Source organism: Aulonocara sp. 'chitande type north' Nkhata Bay, linkage group LG15 (genome assembly GCF_057382095.1).
Source record: "Aulonocara sp. 'chitande type north' Nkhata Bay isolate Kocher_YH1m ecotype deep benthic linkage group LG15, A_spYH_male_GT1.1, whole genome shotgun sequence".
NCBI classification, from domain to species: Eukaryota; Metazoa; Chordata; class Actinopteri; order Cichliformes; family Cichlidae; genus Aulonocara; species Aulonocara sp. 'chitande type north' Nkhata Bay.
In genome coordinates this window covers 43141012-43159505 of record NC_141358.1, presented here as the reverse complement: position 1 = coordinate 43159505, position 18494 = coordinate 43141012, and the positions used below count along the sequence as shown (strand labels likewise).

At 45.0% G+C, this 18494-nt stretch overlaps 3 protein-coding genes across 3 annotated transcripts; 2 read left to right on the top strand and 1 right to left on the bottom strand.

The window, feature by feature from the left end:
* Positions 1-1485: 1485 nt before the first annotated feature.
* Positions 1486-2471, top strand: LOC147313781 (uncharacterized). The gene is made up of 2 exons (XM_086262965.1): positions 1486-1783; positions 1897-2471. Exons 1-2 carry the CDS (start codon positions 1486-1488, stop codon positions 2469-2471), a joined length of 873 nt encoding a protein of 290 aa, XP_086119091.1.
* A 1109-nt stretch (positions 2472-3580) lies between these two features.
* LOC147313780 (uncharacterized) lies at positions 3581-4534 on the top strand (the record flags this gene model as incomplete). Its single annotated transcript, XM_086262964.1, has 1 exon — positions 3581-4534. A coding segment is annotated over one exon (954 nt), but the record flags the coding sequence as incomplete, so codon positions are not given.
* Positions 4535-6409: 1875 nt separating this feature from the next.
* ebpl (EBP like) lies at positions 6410-7900 on the bottom strand. Its single transcript, XM_086264777.1, has 5 exons — positions 7771-7900; positions 7438-7614; positions 7168-7237; positions 6860-6998; positions 6410-6782 (listed from the first exon to the last, which is right to left on the bottom strand). The coding sequence occupies exons 1-5, from the start codon at positions 7861-7863 to the stop codon at positions 6536-6538; spliced, it is 726 nt and encodes a 241-aa protein (XP_086120903.1). The 5' UTR covers positions 7864-7900; the 3' UTR covers positions 6410-6535.
* Between the last annotated feature and the right edge of the window lie 10594 nt (positions 7901-18494).

Here is an 18494-nt window from a genome sequence, read left to right as displayed (position 1 = left end):
GCAATTGCATAGCAGGATGCTGTACACGGGGCAAACTTCAGTCAGGAGAACAACTGAGATTATTCATTCACAATACGAGGTTAGTTATTAATATACTGCAACAACATGGGAACAGAACAGCTGCGAGAGAATTCAACATTAAGGAATCAATGTTACAGAAGTGGAGGAAGCGCAGTTTTTGGCTTTCCCCATATTTCAACAGTGCTTCATCTCCTTGCTACGACTGTCGCCCGGCATAATTTGCAGATGATAATGGTTGTAGCCGCTCCGATGCTTTCGACCAATGACTGTATAAAAGATGGACGACGCGACACCGCCTCCTCCCATTGTGCAAAAATGAAGCCAAAATATCCCGCTTGTGGAGGCTGCCATCTTGCAAATTAGGAGCCAGAGTCTGCGTAGTGAGTTGAGGTGGAGCGACTGTGTAACGCTCCCGCCCACACACCTGCTGGACGTGACCGCAAACACGCCCCTCTACACTTTTTACGTAGCCCGAGTTTTTTGCTGGTTTACTGCAACTGACGACTCGTTTAATTAAGGTAAATACAACCATGTCACTGTTATAAAAAAAAAAAAACACAGCTTATCAGCTTATAGTTTGTTTGTTTTTTTTGCCTGTCCCGTTTGGCTCTTTTGCCATCAGAATTGTTGTCTAAAGGCAAAGAAAGATGCCCAACGGATTTACTTTACCAAATTGACCATCCCAGCCTTGCCGTAATGGTCCATTTGATTCACCTTTTATTGTTTATTTTATTTTCACTTACTGAACATGGGACAGACTTGACTGGGGGAAAGAAGGGGAGAAAGAAAGAGGGAAAGAGAAACAGCTGAGAAGAGGGACGGGGGAGAAGGGCAAAAACCAAAAACCAACAGAATGAGCAGAAAAAGAAAAAAAAAGAAGAAAAAAAGAAAAAAAATGCATCTATCAATCACCTGGGTCACCTGCTGAGAAAACAAGCAGAAGAGAACATCCTCATGGGCCGCGTACTTAAAGACCGCTAAGGCCGGAAATGCGAAGCTTGTGAAATGGGACGGTCTAGCCTCCGTTGCGCTGCCCAGGTTGCCTAGCAACCATGATACTAACAGCTGGAAACGTGTCATACAGCTTTGTTTGACAGAAATGAAGGAGAACATATTTTGTTCATTTGTTTGTTTCTTTCTACATGAGCTTTGATCATTCTCTGTAGGATTAAGCTCAGCTATTGAACGGCGAATATTTTAAAGTAAAGGCTTTAAAACAAAGTTAGTACAAACGTCACCAATGTCACATAACTTTGCCGACATGTGGCCAACAGTAATGTTTTAATGTTCTTCGTTATTAAACATTTGCACATAAATAAGTGACATAATATTCAGTACTTACTTTTCACAGTTTCGCATTTCGAGCAGCCTTTGAATTGGGACAGCCTTCGGCGCGCCGCTGTGACGTAATCGGCCTTGAAATGCGTACTTTAAGGCTGCAGACCCTGAATTGGGATACAGCCCATGGCTACTTCACCTGTCCCTCCTGCACTTTCTTGCTCATTGTGTCAGATGTTTAGTTACTCCTCGGCCTCCTTTAGCAGTAATGATATCTGTAACAAATGTAGCATATTTGCAGCTCTGGAGGCCAGGATTACTGAATTGGAGACTCGGCTTCGCACCCTTCATTCACCCGTAGCTAGCCAGGCCCCTATAGCTGGTGCAGCTGAAGATAGCGTAGGCCCCGCTAGCTGTTCCCCGGCAGACCCCAAGCAGCTGGGGAAAGAGGGCAGCTGGGTGACGGTGAGGAGGAAGCATAGTCCTTTTCTTCTTTTTTTTGGTTTTCTTCTTTTTTTTGGGTTGTATGGAAGCCCCAAACGCAATTTCATTGTTCTTGACAATGACAATAAATAAATAAATACTAAATACTAAATACTAAACAGAAGCCCCAGGTACACCACCAACCCGTTCATGTGTCTAACCGTTTTTCCCCACTCGCCGACACACCTGCCGGGGGTCAAACTCTGGTAATTGGGGATTCTGTTCTCAGACATGTGAAGCTAGAGACACCGGCAACCATAGTCAATTGTCTTCCAGGGGCCAGAGCAGGCGACATTGAGGGAAATTTAAAACTGCTGGCTAAGGGTAAACGTAAATTCAGTAAAATCATAATTCACGTCGGCAGTAATGACACCCGGTTACGCCAGTCAGAGGTCACTAAAATCAATATTGAATCGGTGCGCAACTTTGCCAAAACAATGTGGGACTCTGTAGTTTTCTCTGGTCCCCTCCCCAATCAGACCAGGAGTGACATGTTTAGCTGCATGTTCTCCTTAAATTGCTGGCTGTCTGAGTGGTGTCCCAGAAACGATGTGGGCTTCATAGATAATTGGCAAACCTTCTGGAGGAAACCTGGTCTTTTTAGGAGAGACGGCATCCATCCCACTTTGGATGGAGCAGCTCTCATTTCTAGAAATATGGACAAATTTATTAAACCCCCCAAAAAATGACTATCCAGAGTTGGGACCAGGAAGCAGAGTTGCAGTCTTACACGCCTCTCTGCAGCTTCTCTCCTCCTGCTACCCCCCCAAAAACCCATCTCCATAAAGACTGTGTCAGCTCCCAAACAGACAAAAAACAAACTAAAAACCAGCAACAAACAACTTAAACATAAACAATTACAAAGAAAGAACAATACAGTATCCACATCTGAACCAAAGAGTAAAACAGTGAAATGTGGATTATTAAATATTAGGTCTCTCTCCTCCAAGTCTCTGTTAGTACATGACTTAATAATTGATCAACAAATTGATTTACTCTGCCTTACAGAAACCTGGTTGCAGCAGGATGATTATGTTAGTTTAAATGAATCAACACCCCCGAGTCATTCTAACTACCAGAAATCTCGAAGCACAGGCCGAGGGGGCGGTGTGGCAGCAATTTTTCACACCAGCCTATTAATTAATGAAAGACCAAGACAGACTTTTAATTCATTTGAAAGCCTGATGCTTAGCCTCGTCCACCCCAGCTGTGAAACTCAGAAACCAGTCATCTATCGTCCACCTGGGCCTTACACAGAGTTTCTGTCTGATTTCTCAGACTTTATATCTAATTTAGTTCTGAGCTCAGATAAAATAATTATTGTGGGTGATTTTAACATCCATGTAGATGCTAAGAATGACAGCCTCAACATGGCATTTAATCTGTTATTAGACTCAATTGGTTTCTCTCAAAATGTAAAAGAACCCACCCACCACTTTAATCACACTCTAGATCTTGTTTTAACATATGGCATAGAAACTGAACATTTAACAGTGTTTCCTGAAAACCCTCTGCTGTCTGATCATTTCCTGATAACATTTACATTTACAATAATTGATTACACAGCGGTGGAGAGTAGACTTTATCACAGTAGATGTCTTTCTGAAAGTGCTGTAACTAAGTTTAAGAATATAATCCACCCACTGTTATCATCTTCAATGCCCTGTACCAACACAGAGCAGAGCAGCTATCTGAACGCTACCCCAACAGAGGTCGATTATCTTGTTAATAATTTCACCTCCTCACTACGTACGACTCTGGATACTGTAGCTCCTGTGAAAACTAAGGTCTCTAATCTAAAGTCCTCTGCTTTCCTAACGATATGGTCAACAATCTGAAGGAGAGAATTCTTCAAATTGCAGAGGAATATCCAACTGTGACAAACATTGTTCTGCATACAGGGTCAAACGATGTGTCCAAACAACAGTCGGAGGTTCTGAAACAGGACTTTACTGGATTATTAAATACTGCAAACTCTCTGAATGCAGCTGTATTCATCAGTGGACCTGTACTGCCGATCAGAGGAGGAGACGAGAGATTCAGCAGGTTGTTTACACTGAATAAATGGCTTATATCAGCATGTGCTGACCACTCAGTGCATTTTATCAACAACTTTAATATTTTTTGGGAACGCAGGCATCTGTTTAAAGCAAATGGATTTAATTTTAACAAGTCAGGGGTGAAACTGTTCACCTCCAACTTGTTTTATTCCATACGTCATCCATCTGTGCTTGGTGCCAAGGCTGAGATAAACGAGGAGTTATCTCATAAAGAGGAACAAACAGTACTCCAAGAACAGACAAAGCCCAGCAGAAACCTTGAGGAGGAGCTCCATTTGCCCCCACCCGGGAAGAGCCTCAGAAAGGAGAGACATCTAAGGCAAGAAGAGGGGTCCCTATTTGCCTCCAACTCTCTCAACAACACCAACGACCAGGACCAGGGACCACGATCTTCCCCAGTCCCCCAAACCCCTGACAGGCCATCACCCCCATCACCCTCCTCCCCCTCCCTTTCTCCCTCCTCCCCACACCTGAAATTCACTGAGGAGATGATGGAGCGGATCAATGCTGGGCTCAGATCTACCCCCCGGCCCAATCCCTTTTTGTCCCCCATAAACCCCCCACCAGAGCGGCAAAAGGTTCGCCATCGAGCCCCACCCTCAACAGAGCAATCGAAGTCACATTGCTCAGCCTCGCCCCCCTTAGTTTCTCCTTACCACCTTCATGCTCTGTCTCCGAAGTCTGATGTGTGATGTGTGGAGGGTCCGGGCTGTGAGGATTATGGCAGTGGTGACTTTTCCCAGGAGAAGCTGGGACCCTGTTTACTAGAAGGTTTTAAAATCTCTGTACTTTTAGGTGACAGGAGACATGTGGCCTGGTCAAAACACAGAGAAATGCACTCTAAAAGATCTTTAAATATATTAAACATATCTTGTGTGCCACAGACTGCTCCCAAACACGAGGGGACAAGTAATACCTCTAAAACACTTAAGGTGGCTTTATTAAATGTTATATCTTTAGCTGGGAAAACATTTTTAATTAATGGTAAATGGCCTGTATTTATATAGCGCTTTACTAGTCCCTAAGGACCCCAAAGCGCTTTACATATCCAGTCATCCACCCATTCACACACACATTCACACACTGGTGATGGCAAGCTACATTGTAGCCACAGCCACCCTGGGGCGCACTGACAGAGGCGAGGCTGCCGGACACTGGCGCCACCGGGCCCTCTGACCACCACCAGTAGGCAACGGGTGAAGTGTCTTGCCCAAGGACACAACGACCGAGACTGTCCAAGCCGGGGCTCGAACCGGCAACCTTCCGATTACAAGGCAAACTCCCAACTCTTGAGCCACGATCACCCACAATTAATGATGTGTCAGTCTGTGTTCCTCCGTGTCAGTCTGTGTAACTCCGTGTCAGTCTGTTACCCTGCGTTCCACGGTGTCCTGTTCCTCGTCTGCGTCTCTCTGCTATTCATCATCCGTTGTCATATGCTCCCAGGTCTGTTATTTTTAGTTCTCCCAGTTTAGGTGTCTTTAGTTATTTGTTATGCCCCACTGTTTGTTTGCCACTACACCTCTGTAAATAAAGCCACCAGTATCTCATCCACTGCCTGCATCTTGGGTCCTCCTTCTAAATCCACACGGCTCGCCTCGGCAGCCGTGACAAGGAGTCCTGATAGGGACTAGAAAGAGAGAGCAGATTTCTCCTGTTTTGGCTTCCCTTCATTGGCTTCCTGTTAAATCCAGAATTGAATTCAAAATCCTGCTCCTCACATACAAGGTCTTAACTCATTCACTGCCAGCCATTGGCAGTGAATGAGTTAAACCCATTGACTCATGCACTGCAATTGACGGCTATAGACGTCAATGGCAGTGAATGAGTTAAATAATCAAGCCCCATCTTATCTTAATGACCCTGTAGTACCATATCACCCTATTAGAGCACTTCGCTCTCGCTCTGCAGGCCTACTTGTTGTTCCTAGAGTATTTAAAAGTAGAATGGGAGGCAGAGCCTTCAGTTTTCAGGCCCCTCTTCTGTGGAACCAGCTTCCAGTTTGGATTCAGGAGACAGACACTATCTCTACTTTCAAGATTAGGCTTCAAACTTTCCTTTTTGCTAAAGCATATAGTTAGGGCTGGACCAGGTGACCCTGAATCCTCCCTTAGTTATGCTGCAATAGACGTAGGCTGCCGGGGGATTCCCATGATGCATTGAGTTTTTCCTTTCCAGTCACCTTTCTCACTCACTATGTATTAACAGACCTCTCTGCATTGAATCATATCTGTTATTAACCTCTGTCTCTCTTCCACAGCATGTCTTTATCCTGTCTTCCTTCTCTCACCCCAACCGGTCGCAGCAGATGGCCCCGCCCCTCCCTGAGCCTGGTTCTGCCGGAGGTTTCTTCCTGTTAAAAGGGAGTTTTTCCTTCCCACTGTTGTCAAAGTGCTTGCTCATAGGGGGTCATATGATTGTTGGGTTTTTCTCTGTATCTATGAAGCGCCTTGAGGCGACTTATGTTGTGATTTGGCGCTATATAAATAAAATGAATTGAATTGAATTGAATTGAATTGAATTGAATGTGGTTAGATGTTCCAAAGCAATAATTTAAGCCACTGAAACTGTATCTATAATAAAATGTTTATTTTTCAAACGATTGATCGTGGTGATTGATTCTGACATCAGATGAATATTTAAATGATCCTCGGACTCGGCCCCATCAATCAGTTTAAACCATATCACTGACATCACTGTCTTTTAGCTGCTTTGCTTTGGTCCGCTCTGAGCACGTGCAGACTCCTTAGGCTGAACCAGGACTGGAGCAGCAGCAGGACTGGGACCAGGACCCAGACTCCATTAAATAAGACCAGGTAGACCCATAGGTAGAGCAAGGAGGATGTGTTCAGGTGAGGGCTGCCCATCAGCCAATCGGGACAGAAGGTCATCCAGCCGCCGTATAGCTCGCACACACTCAGAGCGATCTGCAGGAAGTGTCTGACAGATTGGTTCACCATTAACATCAGTACCAAGCAGTACCAGCAACACAGTAACTGCAGTACAGGAAGTGTTACCTGTAGTACTTGTCCTTCAGTACTGCGTGTATAAGCAGGAGAGCTAGCAGCGAGTCGAGGACGACGGTCAGGATCTCGATGGAGACGATCGTCGGATCAGAAACCAGCCAGCGACTGTCGGCTTTCCCGTACTCCTTCCCTACAGGTAAGACAGGTGAGAAGAAGTCAAACATCCCAAATGACGTACCAAATAGTGTGTTTTTACAGTATCTGTGAGTAAAAGTACTTCATTACTTTGTTCTCATACTGGACTTCAGATCAAACTAACACTGCCTGGAAATACTGCAGTGTATTTACAAAATACTCACAGAGCTCAGCCAGTGGCCCTTCAGAAGCCTCCACTGTCCCAACCAGAGACATGTAAACAAACGGACCCTCCTAAAAAAACAAAAATCAGAGACATGGAAACAAATGGATCTTCCTAAAAACCTTTAGGTTTAGAATAAAAAATAAACAAGAATAAACAAAAACTAAGTGTTTATGAAATGAGTCTAATTTTGAAGATGAGCTGAAACTTGAATAACGTTTTTTGTCATCATGATGAAGATGGGAATAACTAAGAATAAAGCACCGCCTACCAGCGTCAGATGGACAATGACATCATAAAAGAGCCACAACAAGATCCACCAGTTCTGTGTAGAGCTCCGCCCACAATACCTGCGTGTTAGCAGGACAGCTGCCAACAGCTGGCCACTGCATGCTAACAGAGACAAGACGGAGACCAGAGAGAGGCCAGGAGGCGCCGATGAGTCCATCTGCAACCACAGAAGAAAAAGGAAGAGAAGGAACAGCATATAGAAGAGGTACCAGTACTACAGACTGTACTTCAAATATGCCACAGTAAAATTATTTTAGGATTAGTGTAGTAATATTGCAGAAATGCTGTATGCAGTCGTTCTGTGTAGGCTCACCACTGCTCTGTGTGAAAATGGACGTCTCAGGCTCCGCCCCCTGGCATTCCCTATTGAACTGCTGTTTCTAAATCCCGCCCCACACTCTCCCATTCACTGGTGAGGAGAACACTCCACTCCCTGTTCCCGCCTCCTCCCTCACAAACGGCTGAGGTCAAAGGTCAGCAGCAGATGAACATCATGTTTATCTGAAGCTAAACGTTAACATTCATTCTGACCACAGAAGAAGAAAATGAGGAGCTCAGTGTTTAAAACAAGCAAACAAACAAACAGGGGAATAAAACCCAAATCTCATTAAAAAAATACAAACAGTACTTCAGCAGTTCTTTGGTACATCCAATTCAATTTTATTGATATAGCGCCAAATCACAACAACAGTCGCCTCAAGGCGCTTTATATTGTACAGTAGATAAAAGCCCAACAATCATATGAACCCCTATGCGCAGCGGTGGGTTTTTTTCTGTTCTCAAACTGATCTCCCTGTTGGAGCGCAGTCTGGGGGGAGTTCTTTTTTTCCTCATTGTCTTTCCTGATGTTTTGTATTTTCAATTGTTCGGTTCTGGGTCGCTGTTCGTGCGGCTGACCTGCCAGCTACGTAGCCTGACCTGTCTCCCCAATATGATGTTTGTATATTGTATGTACGGTCGGCAAGGTCAGTATCTCAATTGCCCCTCGGGGATAAATAAAGTCTTCTGAATCTGAATCTGAATGAGCAAGCACTTTGGCAACAGTGGGAAGGAAAAAATCCCTTTTAGCAGGAAGAAACCTCCGGCAGAACCAGGCTCAGGGAGGGGCGGGGCCATCTGCTGCGATTGGTTGGGTTGAGAGAAGGAAAACAGAATAAAGACATGCTGTGGAAGAGAGACAGAGATTAATAACAAATATGATTCAATGCAGAGAGATCTATTAACAGACCTTCCCAAAGTGTGGGGCCCGCCCCCTAGGGGGGGCACAGAGCCATTGCAGGGGGAGCGCGGTATGAAAAGGGAAAAAAACACAAAGAACGCTTGGACACTGCTAGCACGGTGCGCCCACACAAACGCAAAGCAGGAGATGAAGCACCGCTGACTATGTTTCCAAACCAACTTCATTCTAAGCCAAAGACTAGAAAATATGGTGAAGCAAATCTTCCCTTTGTTTCACCTGCACAAGTGCCGAGGTAGGTCTCTGTGACAGAATTAGTTTCCCCTGCGTTGGGAGCAGCGCTGGGCTCTCCAAATTACGGACAAACAGTATCCCACATTCTTGATTTTTAGTTCACAAACACTTGTTGTAATGACTAACTACTCCTGACATTTTGGAGATGTTAGCTCTTTATACAGTAAAGTTACAGTGGGATACAAATAACATCAGGCTGATCCTGCCACAATTTGCCTGGTTCAAATCACTGACAAACAGTATCCCATCGTTGATTATGTTTTTAAACCCATTTTGCACAGAGAGGCATTTTTTGAAAAATGTAAAGTAATAATGTAAACAGAATTGGTCCTAGAACTGAACCCTGTGGAACTCCATAATTGGCCTTAGTGTGTGAAGAGGACTCTTCATTTACATGCACAAACTGGAGTCTATTAGATAGATGTGATACAAACCACTGCAGCACAGTACCTGTAATACCTACAGCATGTTCTAATCGCTCTAATAGGATATTAAAAAAAATCCAAGATGGCGGCAGTCAATTGTTGTCTGCCGCCATGAAGAGGAGGTAGACTTCCACCGTAACCTCCGTGCGGATCTGTGATATTTTGCTCGGCTAAAAGTTATCAAGGCTGACGAAAGCTTGGTTTTGCATTTGCTGGATATTGATCTGAAAACTCTTTTCTTGCTGCGTCACGACTGACTTTTTAGCTAACGTAAGCTAAAGTGGCAGTGTCTGTTTTTGTTTTTGACGCTGTCGCCGGTACGAGATTCCGGAATGGCACCACTTACCTCAACATCCAGCTGTGAAAGCTGCATCAACCTGAGCCAAAAAGTGATCGAGCTGGAACAATGGATATCCACGCTATACCAAATCCAGGGGGCTGAATGCGAACTTGACACGATCCTCCTTGGCAAAGCTCAAACCACCGCTACTAGCGCTGAGCTAGCCGACACAGTGCACCATCCAGCTGCTGTGTCCCAAGATCCCGCCAACAGTCAACACAGGCTCTCAACTTGCGTCGCTGGTGCTTCTGCCAAGGACGAGAACTCCTGGTTTCAGCTAGGGGCCAGACCCAAGGCTCTGGTCAGCTCTACTCCACTCCAACCAGCGCCATGGACCATGGTTGAGACGCGTGGTGGCTGCAGAGGGGGCAGGAGGATCTGTCTCTCGCACCCTCACCCCTCCGGTGCGGTAGTATTGGAGAATAAATTCAATGTCCTGGATCCTGTGGACTTTCCTCCTCTGACCGCTAGCCCTCGCCATCCCGCTGTGTCGCTGAGGTCTGCGCCATCTCCACCACTACGCCCCCGGAGCCGCGGCGGGCAACCCGACGCTGTGGTGCAAACTCACCGCGGAGAGCTGTGCTTTACCCCGGCTCCTCGGAGAAGAGGACCCACGGCGCGGCTACCTGGGAGTCACTCACGCAGTCCGGCTGGCGCATCTCCATCTGAACACCCCCGGTGTCACGGCGCGGGCGTCTCAGATGGCCAACAGCCCTCGGTGGCACCTCCTCTCTCCACGCTGGTCCTCGGGGATTCCATCGTCAGGAACGTGCGGATGAGGGGGGCGCTCACGCTGTCGTTCCCGGGAGCCACTGTTGTTGACATAGTGGACAGAATTCCCAACATTCTGGCATCCCACCCACAGGTTAACCGGCTCATCATCCACATCGGCACCAATGACATCCCCAAACAGCAATCTGAGCTGCTGAAGTTGGACTTCCTCGAACTCTTCAGCCTCCTTGGTCAGTTGCAGGTGAGTGCTTTTATCTCTGGGCCCACCCCCACCTGTGGCAGAGGGATAGGCCGTTTCAGCCGGCTGCTCAGCCTTAACACCTGGCTTTCCTCTGCCTGTATCTCCCACGGCGTGGGTTTTATTAACAACTTTGATGCCTTCTGGGAGAGGAGGCATCTTTTTGGGGCAGACGGGCTCCACCTCAACGCCTGGGGACGCCGTTTGCTGTCCGCCAATTTGGCATTTGGCGTACAGCACTCCCGCACATCGCCACTGTCTGCCACTGACTGATGTTCCCCTGGTCCCAGCTCCTATATTTGTTCCACTTTTAACAGTAATACACAAAACTCTGGACTAGGACCTTTCTCTCCCACAGTCAACACAATACCCGTCATAATCACAAACAGAGAGCAACAGAATTATCATAAATCCAGTAACTCCAAAAACATTTATAACCTCCGGCCTCTTCAAAAATATCAACATCCATTCAACTCTATTGTCAATAATCCACCAGTCTCAATCAGTATGGCACTTTTAAATGTACGCTCTCTGTCGAACAAGTCTTTTATTATTAATGATTTAATTTTAGATAATAAACTTGACTGTTTATTTTTAACTGAAACATGGCTGGGCTCGGATGCACCAGTTGTTCTCACTGAGGCCTCCCCACCAAATTTTAATTTCTCTTTTTCTATTAGAAGTGGTGAGAGAGGTGGTGGGACTGCATCTTTAGCCAACAACACACTCACCACCAAACACATTTTATTTGATCATTTTACCACTTTTGAATTCCATGCTATTGTTTTCAGCAGCCCTCCAGTTTTATCTGTCACAATTTATAGACCACCTAAAGACAGCGCTGCTTTTATCAAGGAATTCTCAGAATTTTTAACAAACATACATTCAAAATACACTCAACAAAAATATAAACGCAACACTTTTGTTACTGCTCCCATTCCCCATGGGATGGACGTAGAGACCTAAAATTCATTCCAGATACACAATATAACCATCCCTCCCAAACAGTGGTCACAAATCAGTCCAAATGTGTGGTAGTGGGCACATCTGCCATATTGAGATAATCCATCCCACCTCACAGGTGTGCCACATCAGGATGCTGATCTGACATCATGAGTAGTGCACAGGTGTACCTCAGACTGCCCACAACAAAAGGCCACCCTGGAATGTGCAGTTTTGTCTCACAGCAAAATGCCACAGATGCCACAAGCAATGAGGGAGCGTGCAATTGGCATGCTGACAGCAGGAATGTCAACCAGATCTGTCGCCCGTGCATTGAATGTTCATTTCTCAACCATAAGCCGTCTCCACAGGCGTTTCAGAGAATATGGCAGCACATCCAACCGGCCTCACAACCGCAGACCTCGTGTAACCACACCAGCCCAGGACCTCCACATCCAGCAGGTTCACCTCCAAGATCGTCTGAGACCAGCCACCCAGACAGCTGCTGGAACAATTGGTTTGCACAACCAAACAATTTCTGCACAAACTGTCAGAAACCGTCTCAGGGACGCTCAACTGCATGCCCGTCGTCCTCATCGGGGTCTTGACCTGACTCCAGCTCGTCGCCGTAACAGACTTGTGTGGGCAAATGCTCACATTCGATGGCGTCTGGCACGTTGGAGAGGTGTGCGCTTCACGGATGAATCATGGTTCACATTGTTCAGGGCAGATGGCAGCTGAGAATGTCCCAGTTCTTGCATGGCCAGCATACTCACCGGACATGTCACCCATTGAGCATGTTCGGGATGTGCTTGACCGGTGTATACGACAGCGTGTACCAGTTCCCACGAATATCCAACAACCTCGCACAGCCATTGAAGTGGAGTGGACCAACATTCCACAGGCCACAATTGACAATCTGATAGACTCCATGCGACGATGTGTTGCACTGCATGAGGCAAATGGTGGTCACACCAGATACTGACCGGTTCTGGGTCCCCAGACCCCCAATAGCGCAAAAAACTGCACATTCCAGGGTGGCCTTTTGTTGTGGGCAGTCTGAGGTACACCTGTGCACTACTCATGATGTCAGATCAGCATCCTGATGTGGCACACCTGTGAGGTGGGATGGATTATCTCAATATGGCAGATGTGCCCACTACCACACATTTGGACTGATTTGTGACCACTGTTTGGGAGGGATGGTTATATTGTGTATCTGGAATGAATTTTAGGTCTCTACGTCCATCCCATGGGGAATGGGAGCAGTAACAAAGGTGTTGCGTTTATATTTTTGTTGAGTGTATAATATGATAATTTTAACCGGTGACTTTAACCTGCACATAGATAATCCTTCTGACCCTGCAACAAAAGAATTCTTAAACATTCTTCACTGTTTGGATTTTATCCAGCACGTCACGCAGCCGACTCACAACAGAGGACACACCCTGGACCTGGTCATCACCCATGGGCTGTCCACCAGCGTGTCCTCTGTTGTTGACTTGGCTGTCTCTGACCACTACTGTGTGTTTTTTAACATCACCGGTTTTATTCAGCGGGAGACCTCGGTGCAAACTGTGAGGAGGCACTATCTAACCTCTGAAGTGGCTGCAAATTTTACCAGGGTTTTAGTCAAATGCCCCCCTGTGATTTTACCTGCACCCTGCGATTTGATTTTTAGTTATTTTAACAGCAAACTGAAGAAAAGCCTTGACTCCGTTGCTCCACTCACCACCAAAAAGATTAACGTAAAACATGCATCACCCTGGCGAAACGAAGAAGTCAAAAAACTCAAAAGAAATTGCAGGGCAGCAGAAAGGAGATGGAGGAAAAATAAAAATAATATCAACCATCAAATATTTTCCGAGCAACTTAAAATGTACAATAATACATTAAGGAACTCAAGAAACTCATACTTCGCCAAAATAATCAGTAATAACAAAAATAATCCCAAGGTCCTCTTTTCCACCATAGATCATTTATTTAACCCTGATTTTAAAAGCTCCAAAAGAACCCCCACAGACTCGCTCTGTGAGCAGTTTGCAGACCACTTCAGGGGAAAGATCAGCGCCATCAGATCTGATATTTTATCTAATCGCGATATGATTGTAAACACATCTGAGGGCTCGATTGTACCTGAGGAGACACTGGACAGCTTTGTCCTGGTTAATGCTGAGAACTTTCAGAAGGTTTTCTCCACAGTGAGACCCACCACATGTCTTTTAGATCCAATTCCTTCTTCACTCTTTAAAACACTTTATGGATTTTTTGAGGCTGAGCTTTTATACATGATGAATTGCTCTCTTCAGTTGGGTGTCTTCCCTGCTGCCTTTAAAACGGCGGTGGTGAGGCCCCTTCTGAAGAAGAGCAATTTGGATTGTAATGATTTTAATAACTACAGACCTGTATCCAACTTACCATTTTTAAGTAAAGTCTTAGAAAAACTTGTTTTTACTCAGATTACTGATTTTCTCAATGATAGACAGATCCTGGAGATATTCCAGTCTGGATTTAGGGTGAACCACAGCACAGAGACGGCTCTCCTAAAGGTTTTAAATGATCTTAGATGTAACTGGGACGCCCAAAAGCTCTCAGTCCTGGTGCTACTGGATCTAAGCGCAGCCTTTGATACAGTAGACCACGCTATTCTTTTAAACAGACTGAAACACATGGTGGGCCTCTCTGGTGCTGTACACAACTGGTTCACTTCCTGTCTCTCTGACAGATCTTTTATGGTGAGTATGGATACATGCTCCTCTAAGATCCATAAAATGACATGTGGTGTGCCTCAAGGGTCTGTTCTAGGCCCTGTACTTTTTAATTTGTATATGCTCCCTCTCGGCGGTGTCATCAGGAGGCATGGAGTGAACTTCCACAGTTACGCTGATGACACGCAGCTGTACATCTCCGTGTCTCCTGATGACACCAGACCAATGGATGCCCTTTTTAACTGTATCTTGGATATAAGATCTTGGATGGCAGAAAACTTTTTACAGCTTAACCAGGACAAGACTGAAGTTTTAATTGTCGGTCCTGAGGCTCAGAGAGAGAAACTCTTGTCTAAATTAGAGGCATTTTCACTATGTCCTTCGCTACAAGTGAAAAACCTGGGTGTTATTTTTGACTCTGAGCTTGGTTTTATCCCACATGTTAAACATGTAACTAAAATTGGATTTTATCATCTAAAAAATATAGCCAGAGTCACCCTATTCTCTCTCGGGCCAACACGGAGATGCTGATGCATGCTTTTATTACCAGTCGCATTGATTACTGTAATGCCCTGCTCTCTGGTCTTCCTAAGAAGAATATTTCAACTTTACAACTCTTGCAAAACTCGGCAGCTCGTGTGCTGACGAAGACCAGAGGGCGGGCCCACATTACACCGGTTTTAGAATCGCTGCACTGGCTCCCCGTGTGTTTCAGGATCGATTTTAAAGTTCTTTTATTGGTTTTTAAATGTCTTAATGGTCTTGGGCCTTCTTATCTCTCAGATCTGCTTTTACCATACGAACCCTCGCGGACCCTGAGGTCCTCTGGTACTGGCCTTTTGATTGTCCCTAAAGTCAGGACACATACTCACGGAGAGGCAGCTTTTCAGTGGTATGGTCCTCGTCTGTGGAACAGCCTGCCGGAGGAGCTCAGGGCCGCAGAGAACGTACATGTTTTTAAGAACAGGCTCAAGACCACCTTTTTAATTTAGCTTTTACTTAGCGTTTATTTATTTTTTATGCTTATTTATTCTATCCTGTTATTCTATTATTAATTTAGGATTTACCTAATATTTCTTGATTTTATTCTTATTCATTTTTTAATCTTCTTACTCTATTTATATTTATATTTATATTGTATCCTGTTCTTATTTATTTTATCATTTTACCCTGTATACATCGTATTGCGTCATATCTCCAGTGTTTCCTCGGAGGGCACCGGGGCTGTTATTGACCGTGGCTGCTGGGTCTCTGGGGTCCTCTCAGCCTGGTTGGGGGGCTCCTTTGCCTCCCTCCGGCTGTGTGCCCAGCCCGGAGGCTGCAGTCTGTGACCGGCTCCCGGTGCAGACGGCTCTCTGTTATAATGTTTCCTCACTTGGCTCATGCGAGCCCAGCCCAATTTTTACTCTTTAAGTGTGCGCGTGTGTGTATGTGTGTGTGGGGGTGGGGGGATATATGTGTATTGAGAGTGTGGGGAGTGAGTTGGAGGGTGGGGTGGGCTGCTTTTAACTATATAAAGCACTTTGTGCTACATTTTTTCTGTATGAAAAGTGCTTTATAAATAAAGATTGATTGATTGATTGATTGATTGATTGATTGATTGATTGATTGATTGATTGATTGATTGATATTATGGTCGACAGTATCGAACGCTGCACTGAGGTCTAGCAGGACAAGCACAGAGATGAGTCCACTGTCAGAGGCCATAAGAAGATCATTTGTAACCTTCACTAAAGCTGTTTCTGTGCTGTGATGAGCTCTGAAACCTGACTGAAACTCTTCAAATAAACCATTCCTCTGCAGATGATCTGTTAGCTGTTTGACAACTACTCTTTCAAGGATGTTTGATATGAAAGGAAGGTTGGAGATTGGCCTATAATTAGCTAAGACTGCTGGGTCTAGAGATGCTTTTTGAGTAAAGGTTTAACTACAGCCAGCTTGAAGGGCTGTGGTACATAGCCGATCATTAGAGATAGGTTGATCATATTTAAGATCGAAGCATTAATTAATGGTAGGACTTCTTTGAGCAGTTTTGTAGGAATGGGGTCTAAAAGACACGTTGAAGGTTTGGAGGAAGTAATTATTGAAGTTAACTCAGAAAGATCAATTAGAGAAAAAGAGTCTAACTTAACATCAATGGTACTAAGAGTAGCTGTAGATAATATTACATCTGTGGGATGATTACTGGTAATTTTTTCTCTAATGATAAAAATGTTATTTGTGAAGAAGTTCATGAAGTCATTACTAGTTAACGTTAAAGGGATTGTTGGCTCAACAGAGCTCTGACTGTTTGTCAGCCTGGCTACAGAGCTGAAGAGAAACCTGGGGTTGTTCTTATTTTCTTCAATCAGTGATGAATAGTAAGATGTTCTGGCTTTGCGGAGGGCTTTCTTATAAAGCAGCAAACTATTTCTCCAGGCTAAATGATGATCCTCTAAATTTGTGACACGCCATTTCCTCTCCAGATTACGAGTCATCTGCTTTAGGCTACGTGTTTGAGAATCATACCACGGAGTCAGGTACTTCTGATTTGAGGCCTTAGTTTTCACTGGAGCTACAGTATCCAGAGTCGTACGTAGTGAGGAGGTGAAATTATTAACAAGATGATCGACCTCTGTTGGAGTAGCGTTCAGATAGCTGCTCTGCTCTATGTTGGTACAGGGCATTGAAGATGATAACAGTGGGTGGATTATATTCTTAAACTTAGTTACAGCACTTTCAGAAAGACAAGTTGATTCATTTAAACTAACATAATCATCCTGCTGCAACCAGGTTTCTGTAAGGCAGAGTAGATCAATTTGTTGATCAATTATTAAGTCATGTACTAACAGAGACTTGGAGGAGAGAGATCTAATATTTAATAATCCACATTTCACTGTTTTACTCTTTGGTTCAGATGTGGATACTGTATTGTTCTTTCTTTGTAATTGTTTATGTTTAAGTTGTTTGTTGCTGGTTTTTAGTTAGTTTTTTGTCTGTTTGGGAGCTGACACAGTCTCTATGGAGATGGGTTTTTTAGCAGGAGGAGAGAAGCTGCAGAGAGGCGTGTAACGGTGTGTTCACACCAAACGCGATGGACGTGAACAAAACACCCCAAATGCCCCTAATTTGACGCGTGCACATTCGCGTCTCAACGCTGCGTTATCCTTGTCTTATTAAATGCACGCACACACCGATCTCTGCTCCGATTCCCACTTTATTTCCTATTCTCTTTTTTTTTTCTGGGGCTTCTTGCTCGCCAGTGAATTACACACCTTGCAGCAACACAGTGCCATCTCGTGGCTGATACAAACATAGGTCAACATGTTACATCTCCCTTCTTAAAAAAAACAACAACAACAAAACAACTCAGGCTTGTAAAATTTCTAAGGCAACTGAAATTACAGGAATAACATCCTGAGCAACATCAATTACTATCATAGCATTCGACTCAATACTCGCTACATCATAACCATAATATACAGATGCATTTAGTGACATCATTGGAACAACAAACATGTAAACAGCCCCCCCTTTTTTTTTTCTTTTTTTTTTAGGGCAGCGATCCGCCTGCACCCTTTACCTTTACAATATTACAGGTCCAAGACCTGTCTTGGTTTAGTAACATGCCCATATCGAGTCGTGTATCCGGGTGTTGTAATGTCTTTATCAGGGGGCTCCACAGGCGGGGGCTGAGAAACCACAGAGCTGTCATCGCTGTTGACTGTTGTTTGAATGAACTCCTCACCTCCTACGCTGTTTCTGCCTTCACGGAGGTTACGGCGATAAACTTGTCCTGTATCTGTGGTTATGTTGTAGCTTCTGGACGTGTCGGCACAACTTGTGACTGCAGCTGGTTTCCAGGAACCAGCTTGTTGCCGGAACCGGACCGGTGTGCCAGGATATAGTTGAGGCAGAGGTCGGGCGGCTCTGTTGAAATGAGTCTGCTGGCGCTGCTGGCAGGCTTCTCTCCTTTCACGCACTGTTTGCTGGCAAACTACTTGGGGTTCCAGCTGTTTTGGTGTTGCAGGGAGGATGGAGTGGAGTCTCCGGCTCATGAGTAGTTGTGCAGGTGACTTTAAGTTGTCCACAGGGGTGTTCCGGTATTCTAATAGGCTCAAGTAGGGATCCTTATGTTCAGCTTTGGCCTTGTACAGAAGTTTTTTTGCTGTCTGGACCGTTTTCTCGGCTAGGCCGTTGCT

Coding starts and splice junctions, on each gene's coding strand:
- LOC147313781 (XM_086262965.1), top strand. CDS start 1,486: ATGGCTACTTCACCTGTCCCTCCTGCACTTTCTTGCTCATTGTGTCAG. Junction 1,784..1,896: donor GGTGAGGAGGAAGCATAGTC/CTTTTCTTCTTT, acceptor AAATACTAAATA/CTAAACAGAAGCCCCAGGTA.
- ebpl (XM_086264777.1), bottom strand. CDS start 7,863: ATGGGAGAGTGTGGGGCGGGATTTAGAAACAGCAGTTCAATAGGGAAT. Junction 7,615..7,770: donor CATTTTCACACAGAGCAGTG/GTGAGCCTACAC, acceptor CTGTGGTTGCAG/ATGGACTCATCGGCGCCTCC. Junction 6,783..6,859: donor CTGAAGGACAAGTACTACAG/GTAACACTTCCT, acceptor CCAATCTGTCAG/ACACTTCCTGCAGATCGCTC.